We start from the raw sequence: 25,799 nt of genomic DNA on the forward strand, positions 1-25,799 counted from the left end.
CTTTAAACTATAATTGCTCATAAAATCTACCAGGAAAATATTCCTAAGCCCGAAAATGCAGAAAACATGCAATTAAGGGGAAAATAAACCCTAGGAAAAATAATTAGGGTTTTACGGGTTCTCACATCTTGTCTCTTTCTTGGGGGCATCTTGAGTAACCCATTGGGGGGGAGCTCGATTAAGTTTGTTTACATCGTCTTGTTTATTCTCCATTGTTTTGAGAAAGATCCGAAACTGATTTGTTCTTGACCAGAAATTCTGATTTGGTATTGTGTTTGCAAGAGGAGGGTTGTGTGGTGGAACTTAAATAAAGTCCTCTCCAACCCACTTGTGTGTACTTGAAGGAAATCTGAATTTACGTGAGAAGAAATTGGAACCAAATCTGATTTACAACTCTTCTTGGAAAGGAATTTGGAAGCTACTAAAAGTTGTTCAAGAAAAGGTTTTCTAAAGGTTTACTTATTTCCCAAAATCAATTAGGAATCTAAGTGAATAGCTTCCAAATCTGATTTACAATTCTTCTTGGAAAGGAATTTGGAAGCTACTAAAAGTTGTTCAAGAAAAGGTTTTCTAAAGGTTTCCAAAAACTCACTTGTTTCCCAAAATCAATTAGGAATCTAAGTGAACAGCTTGGGTAACTCTTTTATCTCCACTTTGACACACTCCTACATTTTAGGAACTAGGGTTTCTTGGTTTACTTTTCACACTAGTGCTAGCATCCTCTTCCGTCCGCCACTAGAAAGCCTCCAAAATTGTGCATCCTTGTGCCATTTCGCATTCCATTTGTGCCTTGCTTTCTTGATTACTCTTGTGGAAAAAGTTGGTGACATTTGTTGCACTTTGTACGGCATTTCTCAACTACCCAATCCTACAGGTAAAGGAATTTGGTAAGATCATTAAAGTGTTTGAGTGAAAATATGAGGGTGAGAGAAACACTAAGAGAGTGAAGTAAGGTTATATTTGTTCTATTTCCTTGTTCACTAACGTTTGCAGGATAAGTCAAGGGACATGGAGCAAACTCATCCAACTACCGATTACTCATTGATGTTCACCGCCATGAAAAATGAGCTTAAGCGGATTAGTGAGCAACAATGGAGGAGATGCACAACCGCTTTGATGAACTCTCCAAGAGCTTCACAAGAGACTCTCGTTCTAGATCTCACAACCAAAGTAACCATGGCACCAAAGGGGCAAATAGTGAAGATTACTCGGCTAATGAAGATGAGGAAAGAGCCAAGAGGCCTAAGAGGGACACTTCTAAGAATGAGCTTAAGGGACTTAAAATCCAAGTTCCTACGTTCCAAGGCAAAAGTGACCCTGAGGCTTATTTGGAATGGGAAGGCTGCATTGAAATGGTCTTCGATTGCTACGAGTATAGTGAGGAACAAAAGGTGAAAGTTGCCACTGTTGAGTTCAGCGACTACACACTAGTTTGGTAGGTCAAGTAAGGACTAACAGGAGGAGAAATGGTGAACCACGAGTCTGAACTTGGCGAGAACTCAAGGCATTAATGCGCAAGAGATTTGTTCTTAGCTACTACAACCGCGATCTCCACTCTAAGCTACAAACCCTCACTCAAGCAGCATGAGTGTGGAGGACTACTACAAGGAGATCGAGATGGTTATGATGAGGGCAAATATTCAAGAAGATAGTGAAGCTACTATGGCAAGGTTCGTTAGAGGTCTAAACCCTGACCTTCAAGAAGCCTTGGAGCTTTAACGTTACCTCGACATACATGATCTTCTTGAACTAGTCATCAAGGCTGATAGGGGAAAGAAATTGAGGAAGGGAGGTCGAATCTTCCAAACTGCCCATTCGCAAGGGAAGCAGCACATGAAGCTGGGAATGCAGTGACATCAAGCCCTTCCAACCGAACACCAGGTAATTTTCCTAACCGAAATTCCAATTCTACCCCTAACCAGTTTGTGGATGCATCTAGGTCCACTTCAAAGCCTGCTTAAGAGACTCCTAAGCCTAGGAGTACGGACATTAAGTGCTTCAAATGCCAAGGATTCGGACATATCTAATCTCAATATCCGAATCAAAGGGTCATGCTCATCACTCACAATGGAGAAGTTGTATCTGATGATGACGATTGTGAGGAGATGCTCAGATTGACTAATGAGGAAGGCAAATATGACTCAGCTGAGGAAGAATATTCGCCGATCCAGACCGAAATTGGTTGCTTGGTCGCGAGAAGAGTGCTGACCGCCCGTGTTAAGGAGGATGAGCAATTACAGCGTGAAAATTTATTTACACTAGGTGTAAAATAAATGACAAGGTGTGCAGTCTCATCATCGATGGCGGAAGTTGCACTAATGTTGCAAGTTTGATCATGGTAGAGAGCTTAGGGCTGCCAACAACCAAACATCTACATCCCTATCGACTTCAAGGGTTAAGTGAAGACGGCGAAGCCCGTGTCTACAAGCAGGTACGCCTCCCTTTCTCGATTGGTCATGCGATATTGTACCTATGCATGCTATGCTACTCATGTGATACTAGGCAGGTCATGGCAATTTGATAAGCATGTTACTTTTGATGGTAGGTCTCACAAATATACTCTTCTGCACAATGGTAAAAGAATGGTCCTAACACATCTCACACCTTCACAAGATATGAGGACCAACTTAAATTGTAAAGAGAATGTGACTTAGACCGACAAAAGAGAACACAAAAAGGGGCCGAATCTGGAAATTGTTCGACCTCTATGTTTGAGGAATTGGCCCAAGTGAAGAGTGTTGTCACTAGTGTTACAAATGAACAAGCATTAGTTAAGTCAAACACTAGGAAACAAAACATGATAATAAAGGCTAAAGACGTTAGGAAAGTTGTGCAATCTAATCAGCCTTTGTTACTTGTGCTCTGTAAACATGTTGATGTGTGCACAGATGCCGGCCTTGACTCAAGGCTTTCATAGAGACATTGAAGGCTTGGAAGTTGCTAAGCAAGTTGTCTACACATTGATCCAAACCCATGAAGCATCAAGTTTTGGCCATGCATGCTCTTAATGCGTCTTGGCCCGATTGGAAGTAGTATTAGTTGTTGCTAGTTGGGTTTATCGAGTCATTAGTTGAATTGCTAGTTTAATTAGCAATTTCATTTGGTTGTTCAAGTCGGCCCACTCTTGCCAAAGTGTGGTCCGAATTTCCTTGTCTAGATTAATTAGATGGGCCGCCAATCCTTGACCAAGATGGATTAGGCCCCAAGGTTTCTAGCCTATAAAAGGCTCCCTTTGTACGGGTGAAGGGTAGACGTTTTATCAATAAAATTCATTGTTTTTAATTCTCTCTAGTATGAGAAACTCGATCCTTTACTTGCTTTTGGCAAGGGTTCTTGAGCAATCTCGTGCTTGTCCTTGTTTGATTGTTCATCTGACCTATCCACTTGAGTATTCACCTCGATTGGAGTCGTCGTTCTACCACCTTCAATCAATTTGTGTCATCCGTTTTTGTGAGAACCCGTAAAACCCTAATATTTTCCCTAGGGTTTATTTCCCCTTACTTGCATGTTTTCTGCATTTTCTGGCTTAGAAATATTTTCTTAGTGGATTTTATGAGCAATTATAGTTTTAAGATGATTTTTCTAGTATTGGAGAATTTTTAGAAAATTAAGAGTAAATAGTGGACGTGGGACCCACTAGTGCGAAAAGTTCGGAAAAATTCGGCCAATAAGGTTAAGTTTCGGATACTGTGTAAAATTTATCGGGTGTTAAGTGATAAGTAGAGTGTGTGAAGTGATTGATGTGAGAGAGAAAAGAAAGATAGGAAGGCATTTAATGAGATGCCACATGTCACTTTCTCATTGGTTATGACTTAAGAAACACTATTCACCTTTTGACAAATTTTTGACTTTTGACCCAATTAGTAAATATCTTCAAAAATTCATTAAAATCCCCTCATTTTCTCTCCACCATAGCCGGCCCTCTCAAGCTCCAAGGAAGACAAAACTCTTCAACATTCAAGCTTCTAACAAGTCCAAATCCACCAAATCAAGTGTTTAACTTAGTTTTTGCTCCATAAAATCTTACCTTTTAGTGATAGTGAGTGCTTTAGTGAAGCTTGTTTGAAGGTTTAAGGTGTCCAACATCCTCCTCTCTCTTGTTTCTTGGTAAGTGATGCTACAACCTCTCCCCTATACCTAATGATGGTTATATTATGCTTAATGGTGGCATGAGTGAAGGAATATATGATTTGTTTCTTGATTTGGCTTGTTTTGGAGAAGTTTTATTTTATTGGGAATTTTTCTGGTTTAATATGAATGGGATGTTGTGGCCTTGTATGATGAATTTTAATGGTTGATAATGACTCTATGAGGTGTATTGGATAGGAAAATGCAATCAATTTTGGATTTGGTGTGAAAATTGAAAAGTTAGGGTTCATAGAATCCCATTTCTGTCCGGTTTTAGATCACTGAGTTGGAGGCCGAATTGGACTTTTCTCAAAACATGAAAGTTGTAGGTATTGATGTGTTTAAGGTGCCTGTAAAATTTCAGGTCATTTGGATGAGTGTGGAGTGAGTTATGCCGTTTCTACTGTAGCTGTTCTGCATGGAGCAGAATGTGAAAACTGCGAAAGTAGTTGGCCTTTTTGACTGGAATTGGTTTGGATTTTGAAGTTGGTGTCTTCTGATGAAATGTAGCTGAATGTCTTAGCTAACATATGCCTTTGGAATTTCGGCAATTGGACTTGTATGGACTGAGATATACCGATTACAGTTTTCTACGTTTTGCAAACCTGTTTTGGGGATTCTGGTATAGTATTTCGTATATTTGACCTAGTTGTGTTAGGAACTGGATTGAATGACCTTCTACAATGTTGTAACCCTGTTTCTTGGCTTCGAAACGGTGGGTCTTACACCCATATCCGATAACCGTAGTGAAATTGACGCCATTACCGCATAATAAGTGTAAAACAGTTTTTCCTAATCGGGGCCAAGACTATTGCTAATTTTAATTTCTGGTTTGCTATCGTGTTCATTTATGCATATGAAACCCTATTGGGGTTGTGTTTAGCATTGTTTGGTGACTCGTTCTCGAGTCTCATTGTATGTGTTACATGTTTTAGGGCGTGACGGTAGCTCACGACGTCTTGGTGACCACGGTGTATGAAACACCACTTTCTCACTTGGTGAGTATACTACTCACTAAATGGTTACTATGTGGCTTTGCTAAATGCTTATGTGAAGCCTTGAAGGCTTACTTGCATATTGGAATTGATTAAGGTAAGGGTGTACTTGACCGCCCTCACCTCTTTTGATATTGTCATTGATTGGCTACCGTTTTATTGCATTATTGAACTTGATATATTGGTTGGTGAATTCCATTCCATGGAAACTGAATTGATGTCGTTTGGACGATGTCCAACGGCCTTACTGCATTACTGAGCTCAACCCCGTTTGGTAGTCAATCGAATCGAGCCGGCGAGGGCTTGGTCGTGAAGATTGAATTGCCACGGGGACTGTACTGGGGAACCTTGTGGTAATGAGACCCTTGGTTCCGGTAAACTCGAGTATTACCAAAAACTACTGAAATGAAGTGCGGGCCCGGTTGGGGTATGTTAGGTGGAAGGATTGGAAGTAAAGGGTGGTCTACGGTTTGGTACTTTTAACATTGACGGAGAGTCAATGAGGTTGGATCAAGATTGCAAGCATGGAAATGGGCTCTTGAGAGCCGACCGTATCCTTTTACCATTTTGCTTCATTGCTTATTTGTGCACTTTAAATGAAAGTTCATTCTTATATGACTTTGATTGCTTATTGGGTGGTATACCACTGGGTTTTAGCTCATTCCGTGTTATTTGTTTTCCTTACAGGGCGATAATTACTTTTGAGAATGGATTGGTTAGTCAATTGCCGAATTGAGCATGTAAAAGTCTTTTGTATTGCTCTTGAAGTGAAACCCTAATGTATAACGGGTTCATTTCCTTTTGATAGGCAAATCGAATGTGTACTTCCTTAGTGAATGATTTTGGTAGGCCGTTTTGGCTTGTAAATGTTGAATTGATGTATATATATATGTTTGGTAAATGTTTGGATGGATTTCGGATCAATGCGATTTCAAACGAAAAGGGAAAAAATTTGGCGTGGATGAACAGTGTCGAATCCGGCCAGAAACTGGCCGGATTGCAGGCCGGATTGCCTGAGGAAAATTGGAAATCCGGCCAGTTGCATTCGGCCTGGAATCCGGCCAGACAATCCGGCCGGAATCTTGGCCGGATTGCCGGCCGGATTGCGAGGGAAAATTGAATTTCTTGGTTTTGCTCTCGGCCTTGTATCCGGCCGAGAATCCAGCCGTAAATCCGGCCAGATTCCGGCCGGATTCTGACGATTCTTCTACTGTTCACTTCGGCTTCAACTTTCATTTTTTTTTATTTTGCGATTGTGACTTGTTTGCGCGCATTGTTATGTTCCGGAACGTAATAGACCGACGTAAACTGTACCGTTAGTCCTGGCGAGAGCTGGGCAGGCAGTCCGCTAACCCCTTTGGTTCGCCTTAGGGGAAGGTGGGGCTGTCACAGGTGGTATCAGAGCCTAGGTTTGAATTAGCCTGGGTGTTATAGGAATGCTTGATCTGAGGGTTTATTGTTTATGGTTTTTAAGCTTATTGATTCTTATTTTTACACTTTTGGTGTAGGATGGACAGTTCCAGTGGACCTAGTGATGGCCCTGCGGCCAAGCGACCCTGTGTAGCGCTCCCGATGATTAAGTACCAGATCCGGCCAAAGGGGGCCGTTATTCGTTGGAGCCCGTCTAACCGTCTTCGGCGGTGCGCGTGTAAGGAGAAGTATGCTTACCCGAATGCCCTCGTTTTGGCAGTTGTGAAGGAAAGAAAGGAGCTGGCAAAAGCTAATGCCAAGCTTGAGGTTGAGGTGAATCAGTTAAAGGCGGCCAACGAGGGGCAAGCCAAAAGGATAGAGGATCTGAAGTACGATGTACTAGAGGCGGAGGATAGAGTCGATGACCTCTGTGCCCAGCTGAGGGAGGCGCGTGAGCGCGAGTCTAAGAGGGCTCGGAAGGTGAGGACTCGAGCCGCTGCAATCCTAAACCTCTGTGCCGAGGTGGTGGAAGGAGTGAGCGATAAGGACTCTTGTGCGGGGTCTGAGGCTAGGGTTGGATCCACTCCGTCAAGTGGGTCTCATAGCTCATCTTCGGGCTAGGTTATGACTCCTAGAGTTGTTATAGATAGTTTTGGTCTTGTGTACAGGGCGGATAGGGATAGAGCCTTAGCTAACCGTTTTGGATGTAGGGTTAGCTACGTGAAAATCTCTTTTGATAGGCCTATCCTCAGGTGGATCTTTTGTGTACGTACGTGCTTTGGCCGTACTTGACTGACTGCTTGTATATATATGTTTGGCTTGTATATATGTGTGCTTGTGACCCTGTTTGAAATGTATCAATATGTGTTATGTGAAAGTTTATGTGTTACTTACCTGCTTTATTACTGCTTTGGTTTAGTACTTTTGCCTAGACCGAGTGAATTTATGGAAGGAACACGAAGTGGTCGGGGACGCGGGCGCGGAACTAGACAAACCGCACCGGTTAGGCAGCCTTAAGCTCTCCACGATGACCAAACTTGCTACATTAGTGCAACTTCCGCCGTCGATGATGAAACAACACACCTTGTCGTTTATTTTACACCTAGTGTAAAACAAATTTTCACGCTGTAATTGCTCATCCTCCTTAACAGGGGCGGTTAGAACTCTCCTTGCGACCAAGCAACCAATTTCACCCTGGGTTGGTGAACATTCTTCCTCGGCCGAATCAATTTCCAAGCTCTCCTCCTTGGTCAAGCCGGGCATCTCCTCACAATCGTCGTCATCTGACACTATATCGCCTTTCTGAGAGATAAGCATTACCCATTGATTTGGACACCGAGATTGTATATGGCCGAATCCTTGACATTTGAAGCACTTAATGTCCCTACTCCTAGGCTTAGCAGTTTCTTGAGGGGACTTGGAAGTGGATCTAGAAGCACCAACAAACTTGTTAGGGGTAGAGTTGGAACTTTGGTCAGGGACGTTACCTTGAGTTCGGCTAGAAACAGGTGGTGTGGTCGAGAAACCCGCTTCGTGTGATGTCTTCCTCGGTTGACTTCCTTTCCACACACTCGGTCTTGGAGTGGTGTATGGTCGACCACTTCTCCTCAATTTCGTTCTCCTTTCGGCCTTGATGGCTAACTCAAGAAGGTCATGCATGTCCAGGTAAGGTTGGAGTTGTAAGTGTGAGGACTCGCAAATTCCTTGTATTTTTCCTCAAAAATACCCTTTTATTTGAAAATTAGTATTTATCAAAGCCCACTACCCAATTATTTCACAATAAGTGTAAGTAAACCTAGAAAATAGGGTTTTACGCTTCGGTTTCAAGTTTGGAGCAAAATTAGGGTTTTCGCGATTTTTCGCCGGATGAATTTTCGGTACAGAGTAAGGATTAAATTTGAGGATTAAAAGTGACTTTTAAGTGAGAAATAATATGTGATTGGTAGCAATGATATAAGGTTAGTGAATGGGAAGTAAAAACCCTAGTACGTGAGTTTTTAAGAAAAACGGCGCGAACCGGCGGGTCCCGCGCACTACCGATTGAACGCACCACTTGACCACCACTTTCTTACCCTACAAGTTCATTGATACTTGAGCAAAATATCTTCTTATATTACAGCTAAGGCTGACCAAAACTAGTGGCTAGAAAAGAAGGAAAAGAAAGAGGAAAAAAAGAAAGGTGGTGGTGGCGACAAGTGTCGCCACCTAAGAGCATCTTGACCAAGACACTTTGGCATCTTACTTAACCAATTTTTTCACCTTTCCTCTCCATATTTCTGCTGCTGGCCGAACCAAAGAGTGTGAGAAAGTGAGAGCAAGAAAAAAAAACATTCCATCTTCTTGATTTGCTACAACTAAGTGAGGAATTCCAATTCCAAACCGATTAAAGTGGAGGTTGTGAGTTGGGAAGCTTGAGGAACCAAGAAATTTCAAAGGGAGTGAACTATCACTCATCCAAGTCTTCCTTTAGAGGTACAAATCTGGTCATGATCCTTGTTGCTTAAATTTTGGGTTTAAGATGATTTTTAGCTTAAGTTTTGGCTTAATTTCATGATTATGCAAGTGGTTGTGATGAATTTTGGGATGAATAAGCAAGCTAGGGTTTCATAGCTCTCTGCCTAAACTTGTTGTATGATTGTAAATGTTGTAATTAAGGTTATATAAGGTTGTTTGGTGGTGATTAGAACCAGAAATTTGAGAAAATTCAACTAGAAACTGAAAATTTCAGAATTCTGGAAAATTGTTCTTCTATTCTGTCCGGTTTTGTAGCCCTATGTTAGAGGCCGAATTGGCCTTAGGTCAAAGAAGGAAAGTTGTATAGAATGGTATTTTATAGGTGCCTACAAAATTTCAGCTCAATCGGAGCAACGTAGGACATGAAAAGTCCAAAATACCCTTACTATTTTAAGTATTTCCCAAGCAGTCCGTGTGATCAGTTAAGTCCAGTTTATCACGTTTTTCGACTAGGATCCATTCTGATTTAGCTTTTTTAAAAAACATGAAAGTTGTAGTATTCTGAATTAGCTTTCAAATTCCTCTAAGAACACCTGATTCGGACTTGTGTACTCTGAGTTATGTCCATTACAGTGTTCTGCGTTTAAACAGCCGACGAATTGGTTTCTGGTTTAGTAATTTGAGAATTTGACTAAGTTACATTAGGAACTGGACTAAGCGACCTTCATGAATGTTGTAGCTCTGTGTCTTAGCTTCGAAACGGCATAGGTTTCGTCTTAATCCGATAAGCGTAGCCTCGGATACGTTATTTCCGCTTTCATACGTCAAATCTGTCTTTTGCTAAATTGAATTTCTGCACTTGTTATTACTGTATTTCTTATTCTTATGATATTGTGAGCCTATGGAACGGCTCTTGACTTGAATTGCTTATGTGTGATGTTGGGTTGTGGTTGAGGAAAAATAATGAAGCCAAAATGGCTGGAAAATTAGGTAAACACAAAGGGCGTGCTGCCCAAATTTTCGCTCGAGGGCTAGGTTTCTATTTGAACTTGTATACTTTTGTTTGGCCAATACCATGACCGGTTTTCCATTTTAAAACATGATTGTTCATCCTGGGGTTCAAACAACCCTCTTCTTACTTGAAAGTCATCTTTACACGTTTTACTCCTAATTAGTCGGGTTTCTTTGTTTCCCTTAAATGTTTTGCTCGATAAACTGTAATATGTTCTCTTGTTCAACCTTAGGTTTCATTGGTGACTAAGGGTAATATCCTGAAGGATATTTTGCACGTTATTTTGTATATCTAGGTGAGTGTTCCTTATTTGACTTTATGGCTTGTTGTTATCATTTGCTAATGTGTTAATTGCTTTTAATGATTTCCAAAACGAGTTTTCTAGGCGAGTGTGTACTTTATCGCACTCGACCTAAAAACTGTGTAATTTTCAAGGATTTAATGATTGAAATGTTACTTGCGCATGAATGTAAGCCTTTTGGGCTGAACTGGCCATTGCCCCTTGTTACCGGTCGTCTCGAGCCAGAAGCGGACTCGGTCGGGCGATTAGGGACTTGGGTGAACGTTTGGTATACTCGAGTATTACCCTGAGGTTGGTGGAGACTGGCCAACAGCCAGGACGGGGGTGAATGAATGAATGAACGAACGAACGAACGAACGAGGGTTTATTGATAAATGAAAAATGCATTTTCAAATGATTGGATGAATAAGGGGAAATGTCAGGAGATCGGATGAACGAATGAAGGAATTGCTCCTTGTGAGCCCGTATCCTTTTAATGAATGTTACTATTGCTTTCCATTGTAAATGTTTCTTGAATTATTGATACTCCATGTTTAATGTATTGAATTGATTGTTTGATTGTTTGATTATCTGTTTGGAACCTCACTGGGCTTTTTAGCTCATACCACGTCAATTGTTTTCCTTAGCAGGGGAAGGCGAGCAAGGACGAGCGTTCTGTATAGTCTAGTTGATCTAGTTCTTTGGCCTTGTAATGGTTCTCGCCCTAGTGCTTGGCACGGGCTGGTTGTATGGTGAAGTGAGAACCTTTGTACATTTGATGGTTGTACTTCCTTTTGAGATAGCAATGTATATAAGTTCCACTTTAAGTTTGGATTGCTGCCCTATTTATTCTTGTGATTTGTTCTGGATTTGATTAAAGAACGACTGAGTCCCGGCGAGAGTTGGGCAGGCGGCCCCGCTAAACCCTCTGGTACGCCTTAGGGGGAGGTGGGGTCGTCACAGTAAGGCCTCTTGGAGGTCAGGGTTGAGACCTCTAAGGAACCTTGCCATCGTGGCCTCATTGTCCTCTTGAATGTTGGCCCTCATCATGGCCATCTCGATCTCTTTGTAGTAGTCCTCCACACTCATGTTACCTTGAGTGAGGGTTTGAAGTTTAGAGTGGAGATCACGATTGTAGTAGCTAGGAACAAATCGCGATTGTAGTAGCTAGGAACAAATCGCTTGCGTATCAGTGCCTTGAGTTCTCGCCAATTCCGGACTCATGGTTCTCCTATTCTCCTTCGATTGGCCCTTACTTGGCCCCACCAAACAGTGGCAACCTTCACCTTTTCTTCCTTGCTATAGTCGTAGCGGTTAAAGACCATCTCAATGTGGCCTTCCCATTCCAAGTAAGCTTTAGGGTCACTTTTGCCCTTGAACGTGGGAACTTGAATCTTAAGTCCCTTGAGTTCATTCTCAAACATGTCCCTTTTAGGCCTTTCAGCTCTTTCGTCATCCTCACTAGCAGAGTAGCCCTCGCTATTTGCCTCTTTGGTGCCATGGTTACTCCAGTTGTGAGACCTCGAACGGGAGCCTCGTGTGAGACTCTTGGATAGCTCATCAAATCGAGAGTGCAACTCCTCCATTTGTTGCTCACTAATTCGCCTGAGCTCGTTCTTCATGGCGGTGAACATCAAGGAGTAGTCTGTGGTTGGGTGCTATTGCTCCATGTCCCTCTTTATGCCCTGCAAAAGGTTAGTAACACAAAAAATAATGCAAGTATATCCTCACTTCACTCACTTAGTGTATCACCTCTCTCGTGTTTGTCACTCAAAACGCTCCTTAAAGATCTTACCCAATACCTTTACCCGTCGGTTTAGGTAGGTGAGAAATGCTGCTCAAGTCAACTAATCGTCACCAACTTTTTTCACAAGAGTAATCACGTAGGCACAACACAAATGGTAGTAGAAAGGGCAAATTTGTAAAAGATAGGGGGCGGACAGCAAGGATAGGCGCGCTAATGTGAACACAAGGACAAAGAAACCCTAGTTTCCTAAAAGGTAGGAGTAAATTCCTAAAATGTAGGAGTGATTTCCTAAAATGTAGGAGAAAAAGTAGGGAAGTAGCCAAGTGAAAACAAAGGAGTTATCCAAGTGTTTTACTTAGTTTCCTAAATTGATTGGGAAAACAAGTTGGTTTTGGAAACTCTTTAGAAGACCTTCCTTGAACAACCTTTGGAAACTCCCAAATTCTTCTCTAAGTTGACTTGCAAATCAGATTTGGTATCTCCTTCCTCCACCGAATCTCTTTCCCAAATTTTCTCCTTCTTAACCCTTTCACCAAATTTGGTTGGTTTTCTATAAAAAAAAACCCAAGGCAGCTGACTCCTCTCACACACAACCCGAGCTCTCACACACAAACCAGATTCGGCTTCCCTCCCACCTTGCGCAACAACCAAGACAGTTTCGACTATGGCTTCGCAGCAAGAAGATGCAAGTGCCCTCACGCAAGCTTCACCCCCATGGGTTGCTCAAGACCTCCCAAGAATTTTACTCCTAGGCCAAGGAAGCCCTTCACCACCGCAAGAGAGTATAGGAAGTTGTTTATTCAAAGGGAGGTTCAAGTTTTCAAGAAACAAGGTGGTCAAGAAATTCAAGAACCTCGAAGGGTGGTTCAAGTTATCAAGGCACAAGGGGATTAAGAATTGCAAGAAGAGGTAGGCCAAAACTTTTGACTTTCTTTCCTTTTTGTTCGAATTTTCTGTTTGGGGTACAAGCACGATGTAAGAGACTGATTTGGCAATAAATTTCAACTTCCTCGCTTGGTTTCGTTTGTTTTTTTTTTTTCTCTTGCCACCCGATGGCTTTCTTTCTTTTCTTTTCGTTTCTGTTTTTTTTTTTACTTAAACAACAACACAAATACTCAGTTGAAGTAGTAAAATTCAAGCAATAAGGTCAGCCCTTCAACTCACAATAATGCACAACCCAAATCCCTCAAGAACTAGCAAGATGCTCTCAAGAACTTCTAGGTAGTAACCAAGAACTTCAAGAAACCCTAAAATCTTGTAGATTCTCTTGAAGATTTCACAACACCAACAAGTTTTAACCTAAAATCAGATTAGAAAATTAAGAAAACAGTTTGGATGACTCATGAACCAATGTGGATAGATTTGGAAAATAAAACCCTAGCCGTCGCCTACTTGCTTTCTTGTAGCTTCGGCTTGGACTATCGACTTGGGCAGAATTTTGGATGCAGCAAGGACACAAGATACGGTCATATTATCAACGGCAACAATGACACATGCATGGACAGATTTGACGCAAAACAATGAGCAATACTTATGGATAGGTTTAGAAGCAACGATGGAAACACATACAAGCAGAAATTTGATGCAACAAAGGACTCAATACCACGAAACAATTTGTGGACAGATTGGTCACAACAACTACGGACGAATGGACAGAAATTGGACTCACGAAGACCAAGCAAAATTCCGGACAGATTTGACACAACAAAGAAAGAAAAGTGCGGATAGATTTGTTCTCTTTTTTTTTTTTTTGATGAATGCGGACACAAACAGACAGATTATGCTAGACAACGATGAAACACTAACCCAAATAGAATTTTGACAAAACACAAAAACAAGGACGCGGACAGAATTTTTCCAATGAAAATGAAGCAGAACAACAACGATAACGAACAGATTTTTTTTTTTTTTTTTGTAAAACAAGGCAGCGGAATCAAGGAAAGCAAAGACAAAAACTACGGATGTAATGGAAGATACCTCTACCAAAGCTCTGAAGCCAACTGATACGGTTCTCGATCAACTCGTTTCGAGACACGTAGCACGTTTGCCCAAGGACCTACTGAGGTTGTCCAACGCTTGGATTGCGGGACCTTAAACCAATACGGATGACACGAATTGGTAGAAAACGGTTGATGTGTGCACGGACCTTGGCCACGCAATGACCCAGTTCGAGTTCCATTGGGCCTAGTTACACGTGCACGAGCCAAGCTCTTCAAAGAATCATTCCAAGGTCTTGTCCGAATTGTCCAAGTCCAACATGGAGTCCATAGAGATATTGAAGGCTTAGAAGGAGACAATCAAGTTATCTACACCATGATCCAAGCCCATGAAGAGACAAGTGGACCTCCAAGAGAGTTGGCCGAGTAAGGCCTTAGGCCTTAATGTTTAATAGAGTTGGATTAGTTTATTTAGTAAAGCATGGGCCGGCCCATCTTAACACCAAGATGGCCGAATTTCCCTTTCTTGTTTCCCTTAGGGTTTTAGTAACCCTTAGCCTATAAAAAGGCTTGCTTTGTAAGGTTTTGGGGTAGCCATTTTATGATAATAACATTATTTTGTTTCTCTTACATTGAGAGTACAATTCCTTTACTTGCTTTTGCAAGGGTGTTTGAGCAATCTCGTGAAGGTCCTTGATTGTTCTACCGACCTATCCATTAGAGTAGCCACCTCTGTTGGAGTCATCGCTCTACCGCCTTCAACCAATTTGTGTTGTCCGTGTTGGTTTTAGGTCCCGCAACCCAAGCGTTGGACAACCTCGCTAGATCTGATACGGTCCCCGATCAACTTGTTTCGAGACACGTAACACGTTTGCCCAAGGATCTAACGAGATTGTCCAATGCTTGGATTGCGGAACCTAGAATCAAACGGACGACACGATTTGATTATAGGGCGGTAGAACGACGACTCCACAGAGGTGATTACTCTAATGGATAGGTCGGTAGAACAATCATGGACAAGACACAAGATTGCTCAATAACCTTTGCCAAAGCAAGTAGAGGGCTCGAATCTCTCTTAACAAGAATCGAAAATAATCAAAAGTTTTATTGATAAAACATCTCCCTTAATGCTTACAAAGCAAGCCTTTATATAGGCAAAACTAATGAAACCCTAATATCGAAAAGCTAGATGGTCGGCCACTCCTTGGACAAGGTGGACCGATCCATGGACTCAATAAAAGAGGGCCTAGTGGTTCGGCCATCCTTAGACAAAGTGTGACGACCCCACTTCTCCCAAGGGTATCGGCGGGCCGCCTGCCTAGCTCGCGCCAGGACTCAAAACTTAAAGCAATAAAACTAGATAAATCGAAAGAGCACTATATACAATATATACAATCCCAAAAGTTATATTTACATCTTCAAAAGTCTCGAGTCAAACCACTCTAATACACTATAACCACAACCAGCAAAAGATAGACCCTAAGAAGGGTTCTTATACAAACCACCAAAACAAAAACAAACATGCTAGATGTCTCACTATTACAAACAACCTAACTATACTAGCGGCAGAGTCCCAAAGTTCCCCGCGTCGTCCCCTGCTAAGGAAAACAAAGGAAACGGGGTAAGCTAGAAGCTTAGTAAGTAAACAGGGGGTAAAAGCATAAATTCACGTAGCAACAATTACACATTTAGAGTAAAGCAAAAGCAGAAAAGAACAACATCATATAATAAGGATACGGGTGGCTCCAAAGCCAATTCATGTGTCATGTATGATCTCCTGCCGACACTCCGCCGACCACACTCAATGGTCCGTAGAACTCCACTTGTACACCCACCGACACCTTATCACCCTCACTGGCCAGTCACCTCACAAACTTGCCCGGGCGAACGAAATTGAACTTGCTGCGCAAGCTCGGTTCACAAACTTGGTCACCTTCTCGGTGAACCGGATTCACAAAATTGGTTCATAACATGAACCTACAAACTTGGTGATCTCAGACTAAGTTGGACTGACTTCGACCAAGCCCTAACCGGCTCGAATAGTCCATCTAGGTCATGAGATCGGGCCCCAAACTCACAAACTTCACAAAATTTATTCAAAAGTCACCCCGATCCACAAGCTCAAGGGGTTTAGTTCCAAAATGTTTCATATACATATGTCATGTACAAATAGGTGCGAAAATTAGGGTTTAGGTCGAGTGCGATAAAGTACACCCTCGCCTAGGTACCCTTTTCATACATATCGAAACACATAACAACTAACACGTAAGCGCGGCCTGAATACTTACTCAAAATACCAAAAGTAGTACAAAGGCGGAATTCACTTTGTGTGTTGGCTAGTAGTGGGCCCCACCGGCTCCGCCTAGCTCACCACTGTCTGAAAACGAAGATTATGTCACAATATATCATAAACGGCAACTAACGTACTTAAAACAAGCAAAACGGCAAAATTGGCACGCGCAAGTGCGGAAACGGCAAAACGGCCGCACACGTCCGCGCGGAACGGCAAACGGAATTGGCCAAGTCGGCCATCTCAAACCGTTTTGGTCAAAAATTAGGCTAGGAATATCGGATCAAGGTACATGAGGTACCGTTACGAAGCTAAGAGGAAGGGCTACAATGTTCATGAAGACATCGCAACCCAGATCTCAATGGGTATAGGCGAAAATTACGTGAAACAGTTCCAGCTGTTTCATTGCGAGTTACCAAACAGGCCTTGTTTGCAAGGCCGTAACTCACGGCTCAGAAATCGAAATTAAGAAATTCCAAAGGCATTAGAAAGCTGAGACATAAGGCTAAAACTTTCATGTTTTGGCCAAGACCTGAATCTATTCAGAACAAAACAAAATTCGAGTGCCAAAGTACCCGTCAGAACTGTCCAAATACAAGGCAGTTCTGACGAGCGATATTGTTTTGATCATAACCGGAGCTACGGAACTCGGTTTTCGACGTACTTTATACCGTTTCGAAGCTGAGATCAAGATCTAAACTTCATATGAAGGAGTCGACACCCAAATCGTACTGTATCAAAACCGAAAGATCACGGGCAGAAGCTAAACTAAAAGACGTACCAAATCTGATGTTCAAAACAGGCTTGAGCATTTCATCTATAACTCATGATACACTAATCTGTTTAACCTGAGATTTTACAGGCATACACAGGACTCAAGGGGCTACAATGTTGAAGAAGGCTACTCAATCTAGTTTCGAGTGCAACCAGGTCGAAAGTGCAATATACTATACCAGAATCGCAAAAACAGATTCACAAAACGTATTCTAGTGCAAACATCATAACTCAGCCTACACAAGTCCAAATCCAGAAATTCCAAAGGCATATGGTAGCTAATACATCAAGCTACATTTCATTAGAAGACCATAACAACTAATTCGGAAGCAATACCAGCCAAAACAACCAATTACAAGTGCAGTTTTCACATTCTGATCAACCCAGAACAGCAACAGTAAAATTGACATATCTCACTCTACACTACTCCAAATGACCTGAAATTTTACAGGCACCTCAAACACATCAATACCTACAACTTTCATGTTTTAAGAAAAGGCCAATTCGGCCTCTAAGTAGGAGATACAAAACCGGACAGAAAAGGGGGTGGTGAAACCCTAAGTTGCTGAAATTTCCTCCAAATCCAAAATTACTTGCAATTATCACTCATTTGCACTTACTAGAGTCATTACCCCTCATTTCCAATCATCATACATAGCCACATCATAGTGATCATATGCAACCAGCAAAAATTCCAAATAAATAGAAAACTTCATCAATCTTAACTAAAATCAAGAAATAGTCCACAAAATCACACTCATAACAACCACAAGTCATTTATTAAGCAACTTTAGATAGAAGAGAGGGGTTCCATAGTCACTTACCTTAGAACCAAAGAAGAGAGACCACTTAGCACCTTAAGCTTCCAAACAACTCCACACAACACCTTACAAGCACTAAACTAAGAGGTTTTATGGAGTAGAAACAAGTTCCAATGGTTGGTTTTGATGATTTGGAGCAAAATGGAAGCAAAACTTGAAGAGTTTCTTCCTTGTTTTGAGAAAGAGAAAGTCGGCCAAGCTATGAGAGAAATGGAAGATATTTAGTCAATTTTTTGGTTTTATTTAGAATTTGGAAAATGGTTGAATAAAAGTCAAAACAAGGTTTAATCAAATGGTGACACATGTCACCCTATTTAATGCATCTTTATCACTTTGTCTCTCTCCACTCTCATCCACATCTCAACCTTCAATTATCTCATAACACCCGGTAAATTAAATCCAGTATTCAGAACTTAACCTAGTTGGCCGAATTTTTCCGAACTTTTCGCACTAGTGGGTCCCACGTTCGATATACGTTGTTAATTTCTCAAAATCCAACTAATACTAGAAAAATCATCTAAAAACTCTATTTACTCAATAAAAATTATCTGGGGAATTTTTCTAATACAGAAAAATGTAGAAAAGACGGGTTTCCAAGCTTAACCGGAAATTAGGGTTTTTGTTCACTTCGGGTTTCTAACCTTCTTAAACTTAATTAATCTATACAAAATGGATTAAATCCTATACTTACCCACACTAAAACACACATTAACATAACTAACTTTAATCACCACTCAAACTTGTTCGAATACAAAACTAGGGTTTAAATCTTACTCCCTACTTAGGGTTTTCGAAATACTCACAAAACCAAACGTTACCGCCTAACTAATGAATATATCAACATAGAACGGACTGGGGCCTCACACAAAGGTGGGCCAAATCCATGGCTAACAAAAAGGACTAATCTAAAGTTAAGACTCCTAAAACACTAAGGCCTAATCGGCCATGGCCCACTTGGCTCTTCACGGGCTTGGATCATCGTGTAGACAACTGGGTTATCACCTTCCAAGCCGTCAATGTCTCGATGAACTCCTTGTTGGTCTTGAACATTCTGCACAAGGGTTTGGAGTGATTCCTTGAATTGCTTAGCCCGTGCACGTGTGACTGGACCCAATGGTACTCGAACTGGGTCATTGCGTGGGCCAAGGTCCGTGCACACATCAGTCCCTTCCTCTTGAGAAAGATTTGTCCTCAAATCTAGATGGGGATGCAAGATACTAACAAGTGTTAGTAGTATGACAAATCAAATCGACAGTGCGTTTGGAGGTCAGCCACGTTGGGAACAAATGAAAGGTCACGAGCCAAGTTAAATGCCGTTTGGTCAGCTTCATGAGGTTCTCAAACAAGGACATGCGCCAAGATAGGAAAGAGCTTGTGTAAGGCTCGCGAAACTTCCAGGTAGCAATCCAAAGCTCTCTAATCAGCCTTCGGCTATGGATTGTCATATTGTCACCTACACCATAAATCTCATAGTTAGTGGTCATAGGTATACAATTGTGCAACAGCTTACCATTCTCATGCACAAGATAAGGATCTTCATAATGATGCTCATGGGAGAAAGAGAAATTCCGAATCGAGTTGTTCAAGGTGGTATGATTCGTCCCTGGTTGTCGCTGATTTGGCACAACTTGCCTATCTGGAGGTGGAACATTGAACCACCCGTGTTGCATATCCATAGAAACACGAACCAGTGAGGTAAGAACAGCACTCGAATCTTGATTGACACCCTTGCGTGTATCACCCAACATAAGTGGCAGCAATGAAGTAAAACGCACTCCATACGAATCGTATGAATTTGCGCAAGTTGGAGTTGGTGAAGTAAACTCGTGGTGTCCAGCTTTTGGACATGTGAAGAAGCACGAACGTGCACCACTTTCAGCAGGAATAAGCACAAAATCGGGTTGCAAGTCTTTAACCATAGTTGGAAAATTGTGGACAACGTTACAACCTACAAAAACAAAATAACCTTCAACTTGAAACAATTCCGAAATCGGGTAATGGACTAATGGGACATTATTAGCTAGATGGTAAGAAGGTGTAGATGAGAAAACTCCCTTTGACACTTCGATATTCCTTCCACCAATTGATCCAACTTGAGATTCCAGTCCTAGTCCTTTACACTTCTCATCAACACCTACATAAGAGCAATAAGGGTTAGGACTGGTAACATGCTCAAAATACGGCAAAAATGATGAATGAACCACAGGTAGAGAATAAGCAGTAGAATCTAGAATTTCCCTTTTAAGATGAGCTTGAATGACTCCTCCAATGGCGCGGACAGGTTTGAATGGACATTGTTCCATGAATTGATACCAAAGAGATTTAGTTCCTAGAAGACAAACTCCATGGAAACTCACAAAGTGTCCAAATGACTTGGGAATGGAACATGCCATGACCAAATCTATTTGATTTTGTTTAATCTGCACAAAAGAAGTGGTACTTAATAAAACACATGTTAGCTTGTTAGCAAACAAGACGTCCACACTTTCAACTTTTGCGAACATGGCCAACTCCTCCTCTTTACTCGAAAATAAGGCCAAATTATTCTTGCATTTTCCCACTCCATTCTTCTTGGATATTTGTTCATTCATTGCACTTGAGTTCAGATTTTCATTGTCTAGCCCACGTTCATGGCTCGGCTGCAACTCATTCATATATGGCTCTTTAATCAACGAAGGACTAGGATGAATTTTCCCTTTATTACCACTGGTTGACACATGATTAAGTTGCTCCAAGTGGGACTCCAACACTTGGCTAAGTCTTTCCATCATAGAATCAACCAATGCTTTAGTCCGACTTCGGAATTTATCCTTTGATTCACGAAGCTTTGCCTCTATTCGAGACTTCTCAAACTCCTTGTCTTGATTGTTAAGACACTTCTTAGATGAATCTCGTTTGTTTGAGATGGACCTCAATTTAGATGCTTGGCGCCAACTTCTTGGCTCCTTCTCATATTCATCACAGTCTCGTTTATATCTTTCATATACACGCGAAGCACGGTAACGTTCCCTCTCCTCCCGGAGTGAGCGAAAATCATGTTGTGAACTAGATTGCATGGAACTAGAGTACTTGAGAGTAGTCCGCTTGGAACCCCTTCTCTTGAGAGGCTCATTCTCCAAGAATTCTTCGTTGTATGAGTAAGAGGTAACTCCCCTAGGCATGATTAGGTGACCTGCCAAAATGGTTAGCAAAGAAGAAGAGATTCCTCACAACACACAAGCTCTCGTGTATGTGCTCATCACTCGTATATCACTCAAAGCACTCAAATAAGCTTACCAAAATTCCTTTACTTGTCGGATTGGGTAGTTGAGAAATGTCGCACAAAGTCCAAAATTTGTTCACCAAACTTCGCGCAAGAGTAATCAAGAACAAGGATGCTTTGGACACACTGGAGATGCTTTTTTATGACTCAAATGATGTAGGAAAGAAACCCTAAGATGATGGGCACTAGACACGACACGAAACTCAAAAGCTGAAATTTGGGATCCTAGAAGGACGCCTACCCAAAACAGGAATTTTGGAGCTGCTGGATGCCGAGTTTCTAGTCAGTGTTTTGGTAGGTAAATGGTGCCTTTGGGGTGCTTAAATTAGGTACAAATCAGTCCTTAAAATTCAGTCCAATCGGTTTGCAAACTAGCTCAACCGATTTTTAGAAACTCAAGGATCCAAAGGCGGTTTGGCCAAGGTATGGATGGCAGTTTAGGTTCGGTTTGGGAAACTATTTTGGGTGTTTTTTTTTTGGACTGTCCAGGTCAGTTGTCTTGGAAACCAATCAATAATGGAAAACTCAAGATTTGGAAGCCAATCAAGATTTGGAAACCAACCAAGAATTGGAAACTCAAGATTTGGAAACCAATCACGATTTGGAAATCTTAGAGTTTGGTCTGATTTGGACTCTTGGACTTGTTCAAGGTTTGGAAACCTTAAAGTTGATCAGATTTGGAAGTCTAGAGTTGTTCAAATTTCGGAAATCTTGGAGTTGGTCAGATTTGGAAACTTGAAGTTTGAGCAAGATATGGAAACTTGGAGTTTGATCAAGATTTGGGAACTTGGAGTTTCTTGCTAGAGCCAATTGTTCTTTCCTTTTTTTTCTCTTTTTCGTTGCTTTATTTTCTTGGCTCTTCAAGAAACACAATTGCAGATCCAATTTCGTCCAAATTACAAGATAAAAAACCCAAGAAGATCAAGAACACGGATGAAGGTTATTTCAATTTTCAAGAACTTCCCAAGTCAGTCTTTGGTGGTCCAAGAACTTCAAGAATTTCATTCAAGAAACTCAAGAACTTTTCCAAATATATGTTTCTATTCAAGGTTTGCAAGAAACAACACAAAAGTTCAAGAATCAATGGCAAAACAGGTTCGGCAGTCCCAAACAGAAAATTCCAGCAATCGACTCAAGAACAATGAGGTATGCGGCACCTTTTTTTTTTTTTTTGACCTTTGCTGGGTTATTTTGCATGCCCCAAAACGACACAACTATCAACCAGAATCAGGCCACAACCGAGACAAAAACTACAGCAAATAGAGAAGGAAAAATCTGGGCAGTTTACTACAATGCAAGATGCGCCTAGAAGGGAAGAACCCTAGCTGCCGCAAAGATTTTTCTGTTTTTTTAATCTTTTGCTGGGCTGTTGGCACCAACCCACAAGAATGAGACTATAATCTAGACAAAAATGAACAGCAAAACAACGAAGGGAAATCTGGACAGATTGCAACACAAAGAAACACACGGACAGAATTTTTTTTTTTTTTTGTAAAAACAAGGCGGACAGATTAGCAACAAGGTTCAACAACACAAAGACGAGCAGATTCAAGACACGAAGTAGCACCAACGGACAGAATCTTTCAATGACACGACGCAACAAGATCAGAAATTGCTCAAGACGCAACACGGACATGCTCAAGAAGTTGCTCTGATACCAACTGATACGGTCCCCGATCAACTTGTTTCGAGACACGTAATATGTTTGCCCAAGGATCCAGCGAGATTGTCCAACGATTGGATTGCGGAACCTAGAATCAAACGGACGACGCGATTTGATTATAGGCGGTAGAATGATGACTCCATAGAGGTGATTACTTTAATGGATAGGTCGGTAGAACAATCATGGACAAGACGCAAGATTGCTCAATAACCCTTGCCAAAGCAAGTAGAGGGCTCGAATCTCTCTTAACAAGAATCGAAAATAATCAAAAGTTTTGTTGATAAAACGTCTCCCTTAATGCTTACAAAACAAGCCTTTATATAGGCAAAACTAATGAAACCCTAATATTGAAAAGCTAGATGGTCGGCCACTCCTTGGACAAGGTGGGCCGATCCATGGACTCAATAAAAAAGGGCCTAGTGGTTCGGCCATCCTTAGACAAAGGTGGGCCGAATCCATGGCTAACAAAAAGGACTAATCTAAACTTAAGACTCCTAACACTAAGGCCTAATCAGCCATGGCCCACTTGGCTCTTCACAGGCTTGGATCATCGTGTAGACAACTGGGTTATCACCTTCCAAGCCATCAATGTCTCGATGAACTCTTTGTTGGTCTTGAACACGCACAATGGTTTGGAGTGATTCCTTGAATTACTTAGCCTGTGCACGTGTGACTGGACCCAATGGTACTCGAATTGGGTCATTGCGTGGGCCAAGGTCCGTGCACACATCAAGATCCTTGGGCAAACGTGCTATGTGTCTCGAAACGTGTTGATCGAGGACCGTATCAGTTGGCTTCAAAGCTTTGGTGGAGATATCTTCCATTATATCCATAGTTTTTGTCTTTGCTTTCCTTATTTTGCTGCCTTGTTTTACAAAAAAAAAAAAAAAAAGGTCACTATCCATCGATTCTGTTCATCCGCTACTGTTCACGTTACTGTTCATCCGAACACAAAATTTGTTGGTGTGTTATCTCCGTTGTGTTTGTGTCTAGTTTGTTGATAATTCCTGTCCACAACTTGTTTCTTGCATTTGAATCGTTTGGCTCCAATTCTGTCCGTCGTTTATGTTCTTGTTGCGTCGAGTTGTTGTCCGTAGTTGTGTTCAAATCTGACCGTATCTTGTGTCCTTGTTGCATCCAAAATTCTGTCCACGTCGTGTGTGTGGTAGTTAGCCCAATATGTCCGTGGTCATCAAAGAGCAAAAGAAAGTTCTAAGGGCGGCGGCTAGGGTTTTCTACTTGCGGCTAGGGTTTGTATGCGCAAGAGTTTCTTGTTTCCAAATTTGTCCAAGCTTATTTGGTGTTATCCAAGTCATTTTATTTAATTTTCTAATCTGATTTTTTGGGTTAAACTTGTTGGTGTTGTGAATCTTGAAGAGAATCTACAAGATTTTAGGGGTGTTTTGAAGTTCAAGACTACGACCTTGAAGTTCTTGAAATTCTTGAAAGTATCTTGCTAGTTCTTGAGGGATTTTGGTTGTGCATGGGTGTGAGTTGAGGGACTGACCAAATTTCTGGAATTTCCCTCTTTCGGCCAAGTAGTTGTTGTTTCTTTAAGAAAAAAAAACAGAAACGAAAACAAAGAAAAAGAGACGGAATCCGATTGGCAAGAAACAAAGAAAAACAAGAGAGGAAAGCCAAGTTTTATTGCCCAATTCAGTTCGTTACATCCTCTTATTGCCCAAATCAGTTGTTACCCTTGTTTCTACTGGAAAAATAGAAATTTAAACCCAAGAAAAGTACTTAAAAAATTCTGACCTACCATCTTCTTGACTTGAACAAGGGCCGAAACTATTTGAGCTCTAACCAGAAAAATCCCTATTGTGTTGGTGTGAGAGGGTGTCGAGTTTCCTTGAAGGATTTATAGAATTCCAACCGACCTTGGGGAGGTGTTTTGGAAGGAGAAAAATCTGGAAAATTTCGGTTGAAGAGAGAGATACCAAATATGATTTGCAAGTCTACTTGAAGAGGAATTTGGAAGTTTCTAAAAGTTGTTCGAGAAAGGTTTTCTAAAGAGTTTACAAAACTAACTTGTTTTCCAAATCACTTTACGAAACTAAGCAAAACACTTGGATACCCTCTTTGTTTTCACTTAGACACTTTCCTATATTCTCTCCTATATTTTGGGACACTCCTACATTTAAGGAACACTCTCCTACATTCTCTCCTACATTTAAGGAACACTCTCCTACATTCTCTCATACATTTTAGGAATACCCTCCTACATTCTAGGAACCCACTCCTACATTTTAGGAAGCTAGGATTTCTTTCTTTTGTGTTCCCATTGGCGCACTTCCATTTCTGTCCGCTACTATTGGCCTTCCAAATTCGTCCATTCCCACTTCATTTTGCACCCATATTTGTGTCTTATCTTCTTGGTTACTCTTATGGCAAAAGTGGTGACAATCATGGACAAGACGCAAGATTGCTCAATAACCCTAGACGCAAGATTGATACGGTCCTTGATCAACACGTTTCGAGATACGTAGCACGTTTGCCCAAGGATCTAACGAGATTGTCCAACGCTTGGGTTGCGGGACCTAAAACCAACATGGGTGACACGAATTGGTTGAAAGCGGTAGAATGACGACTCCAATAGAGGTGGCTACTCTAATGGATAGGTCGGTAGAACAATCAAGGACCTTCGAGAGATTGCTCAAACACCCTTGCAAAAGCAAGTAAAGGAATTGTACTCTCAATGTAAGAGAAACAAAATAGCTACCCCAAAACCTTACAAAGCAAGCCTTTTTATAGGCTAAGGGTTACTAAAACCCTAAGGGAAATAGGAAAGGGAAATTCGGCCATCTTGGTGTCAAGATGGGCCGGCCCATGCTCTACTAATTAAACTAATCCAACTCTATTAAACACTAAGGCCTAAGGCCCTACTCGGCCAACTCTCTTGGAGGTCCACTTGTCTCTTCATGGGCTTGGATCATGGTGTAGATAACTTGATTGTCTCCTTCTAAGCCTTCAATATCTCTATGGACTCCATGTTGGACTTGGACAATTCGGACAAGGCCTTGGAG

General features: G+C 41.4%; 1 protein-coding gene across 1 annotated transcript in view; it reads right to left on the reverse strand.

Moving 5' to 3' along the window:
- Nucleotides 1-11,937: 11,937 nt before the first annotated feature.
- LOC140035671 (uncharacterized) overlaps nucleotides 11,938-25,799 on the reverse strand; it is a 34,498-nt gene continuing 20,636 nt past the window's right edge. The window contains exon 3 of the mRNA XM_072076990.1: nucleotides 11,938-11,964. Within this exon, the coding sequence (XP_071933091.1) occupies nucleotides 11,938-11,964 (27 nt within the window). The remainder of the gene's footprint in view (nucleotides 11,965-25,799) is intronic.

Source organism: Coffea arabica, chromosome 2c, assembly GCF_036785885.1.
Source record: "Coffea arabica cultivar ET-39 chromosome 2c, Coffea Arabica ET-39 HiFi, whole genome shotgun sequence".
Classification (NCBI taxonomy): Eukaryota; Viridiplantae; Streptophyta; class Magnoliopsida; order Gentianales; family Rubiaceae; genus Coffea; species Coffea arabica.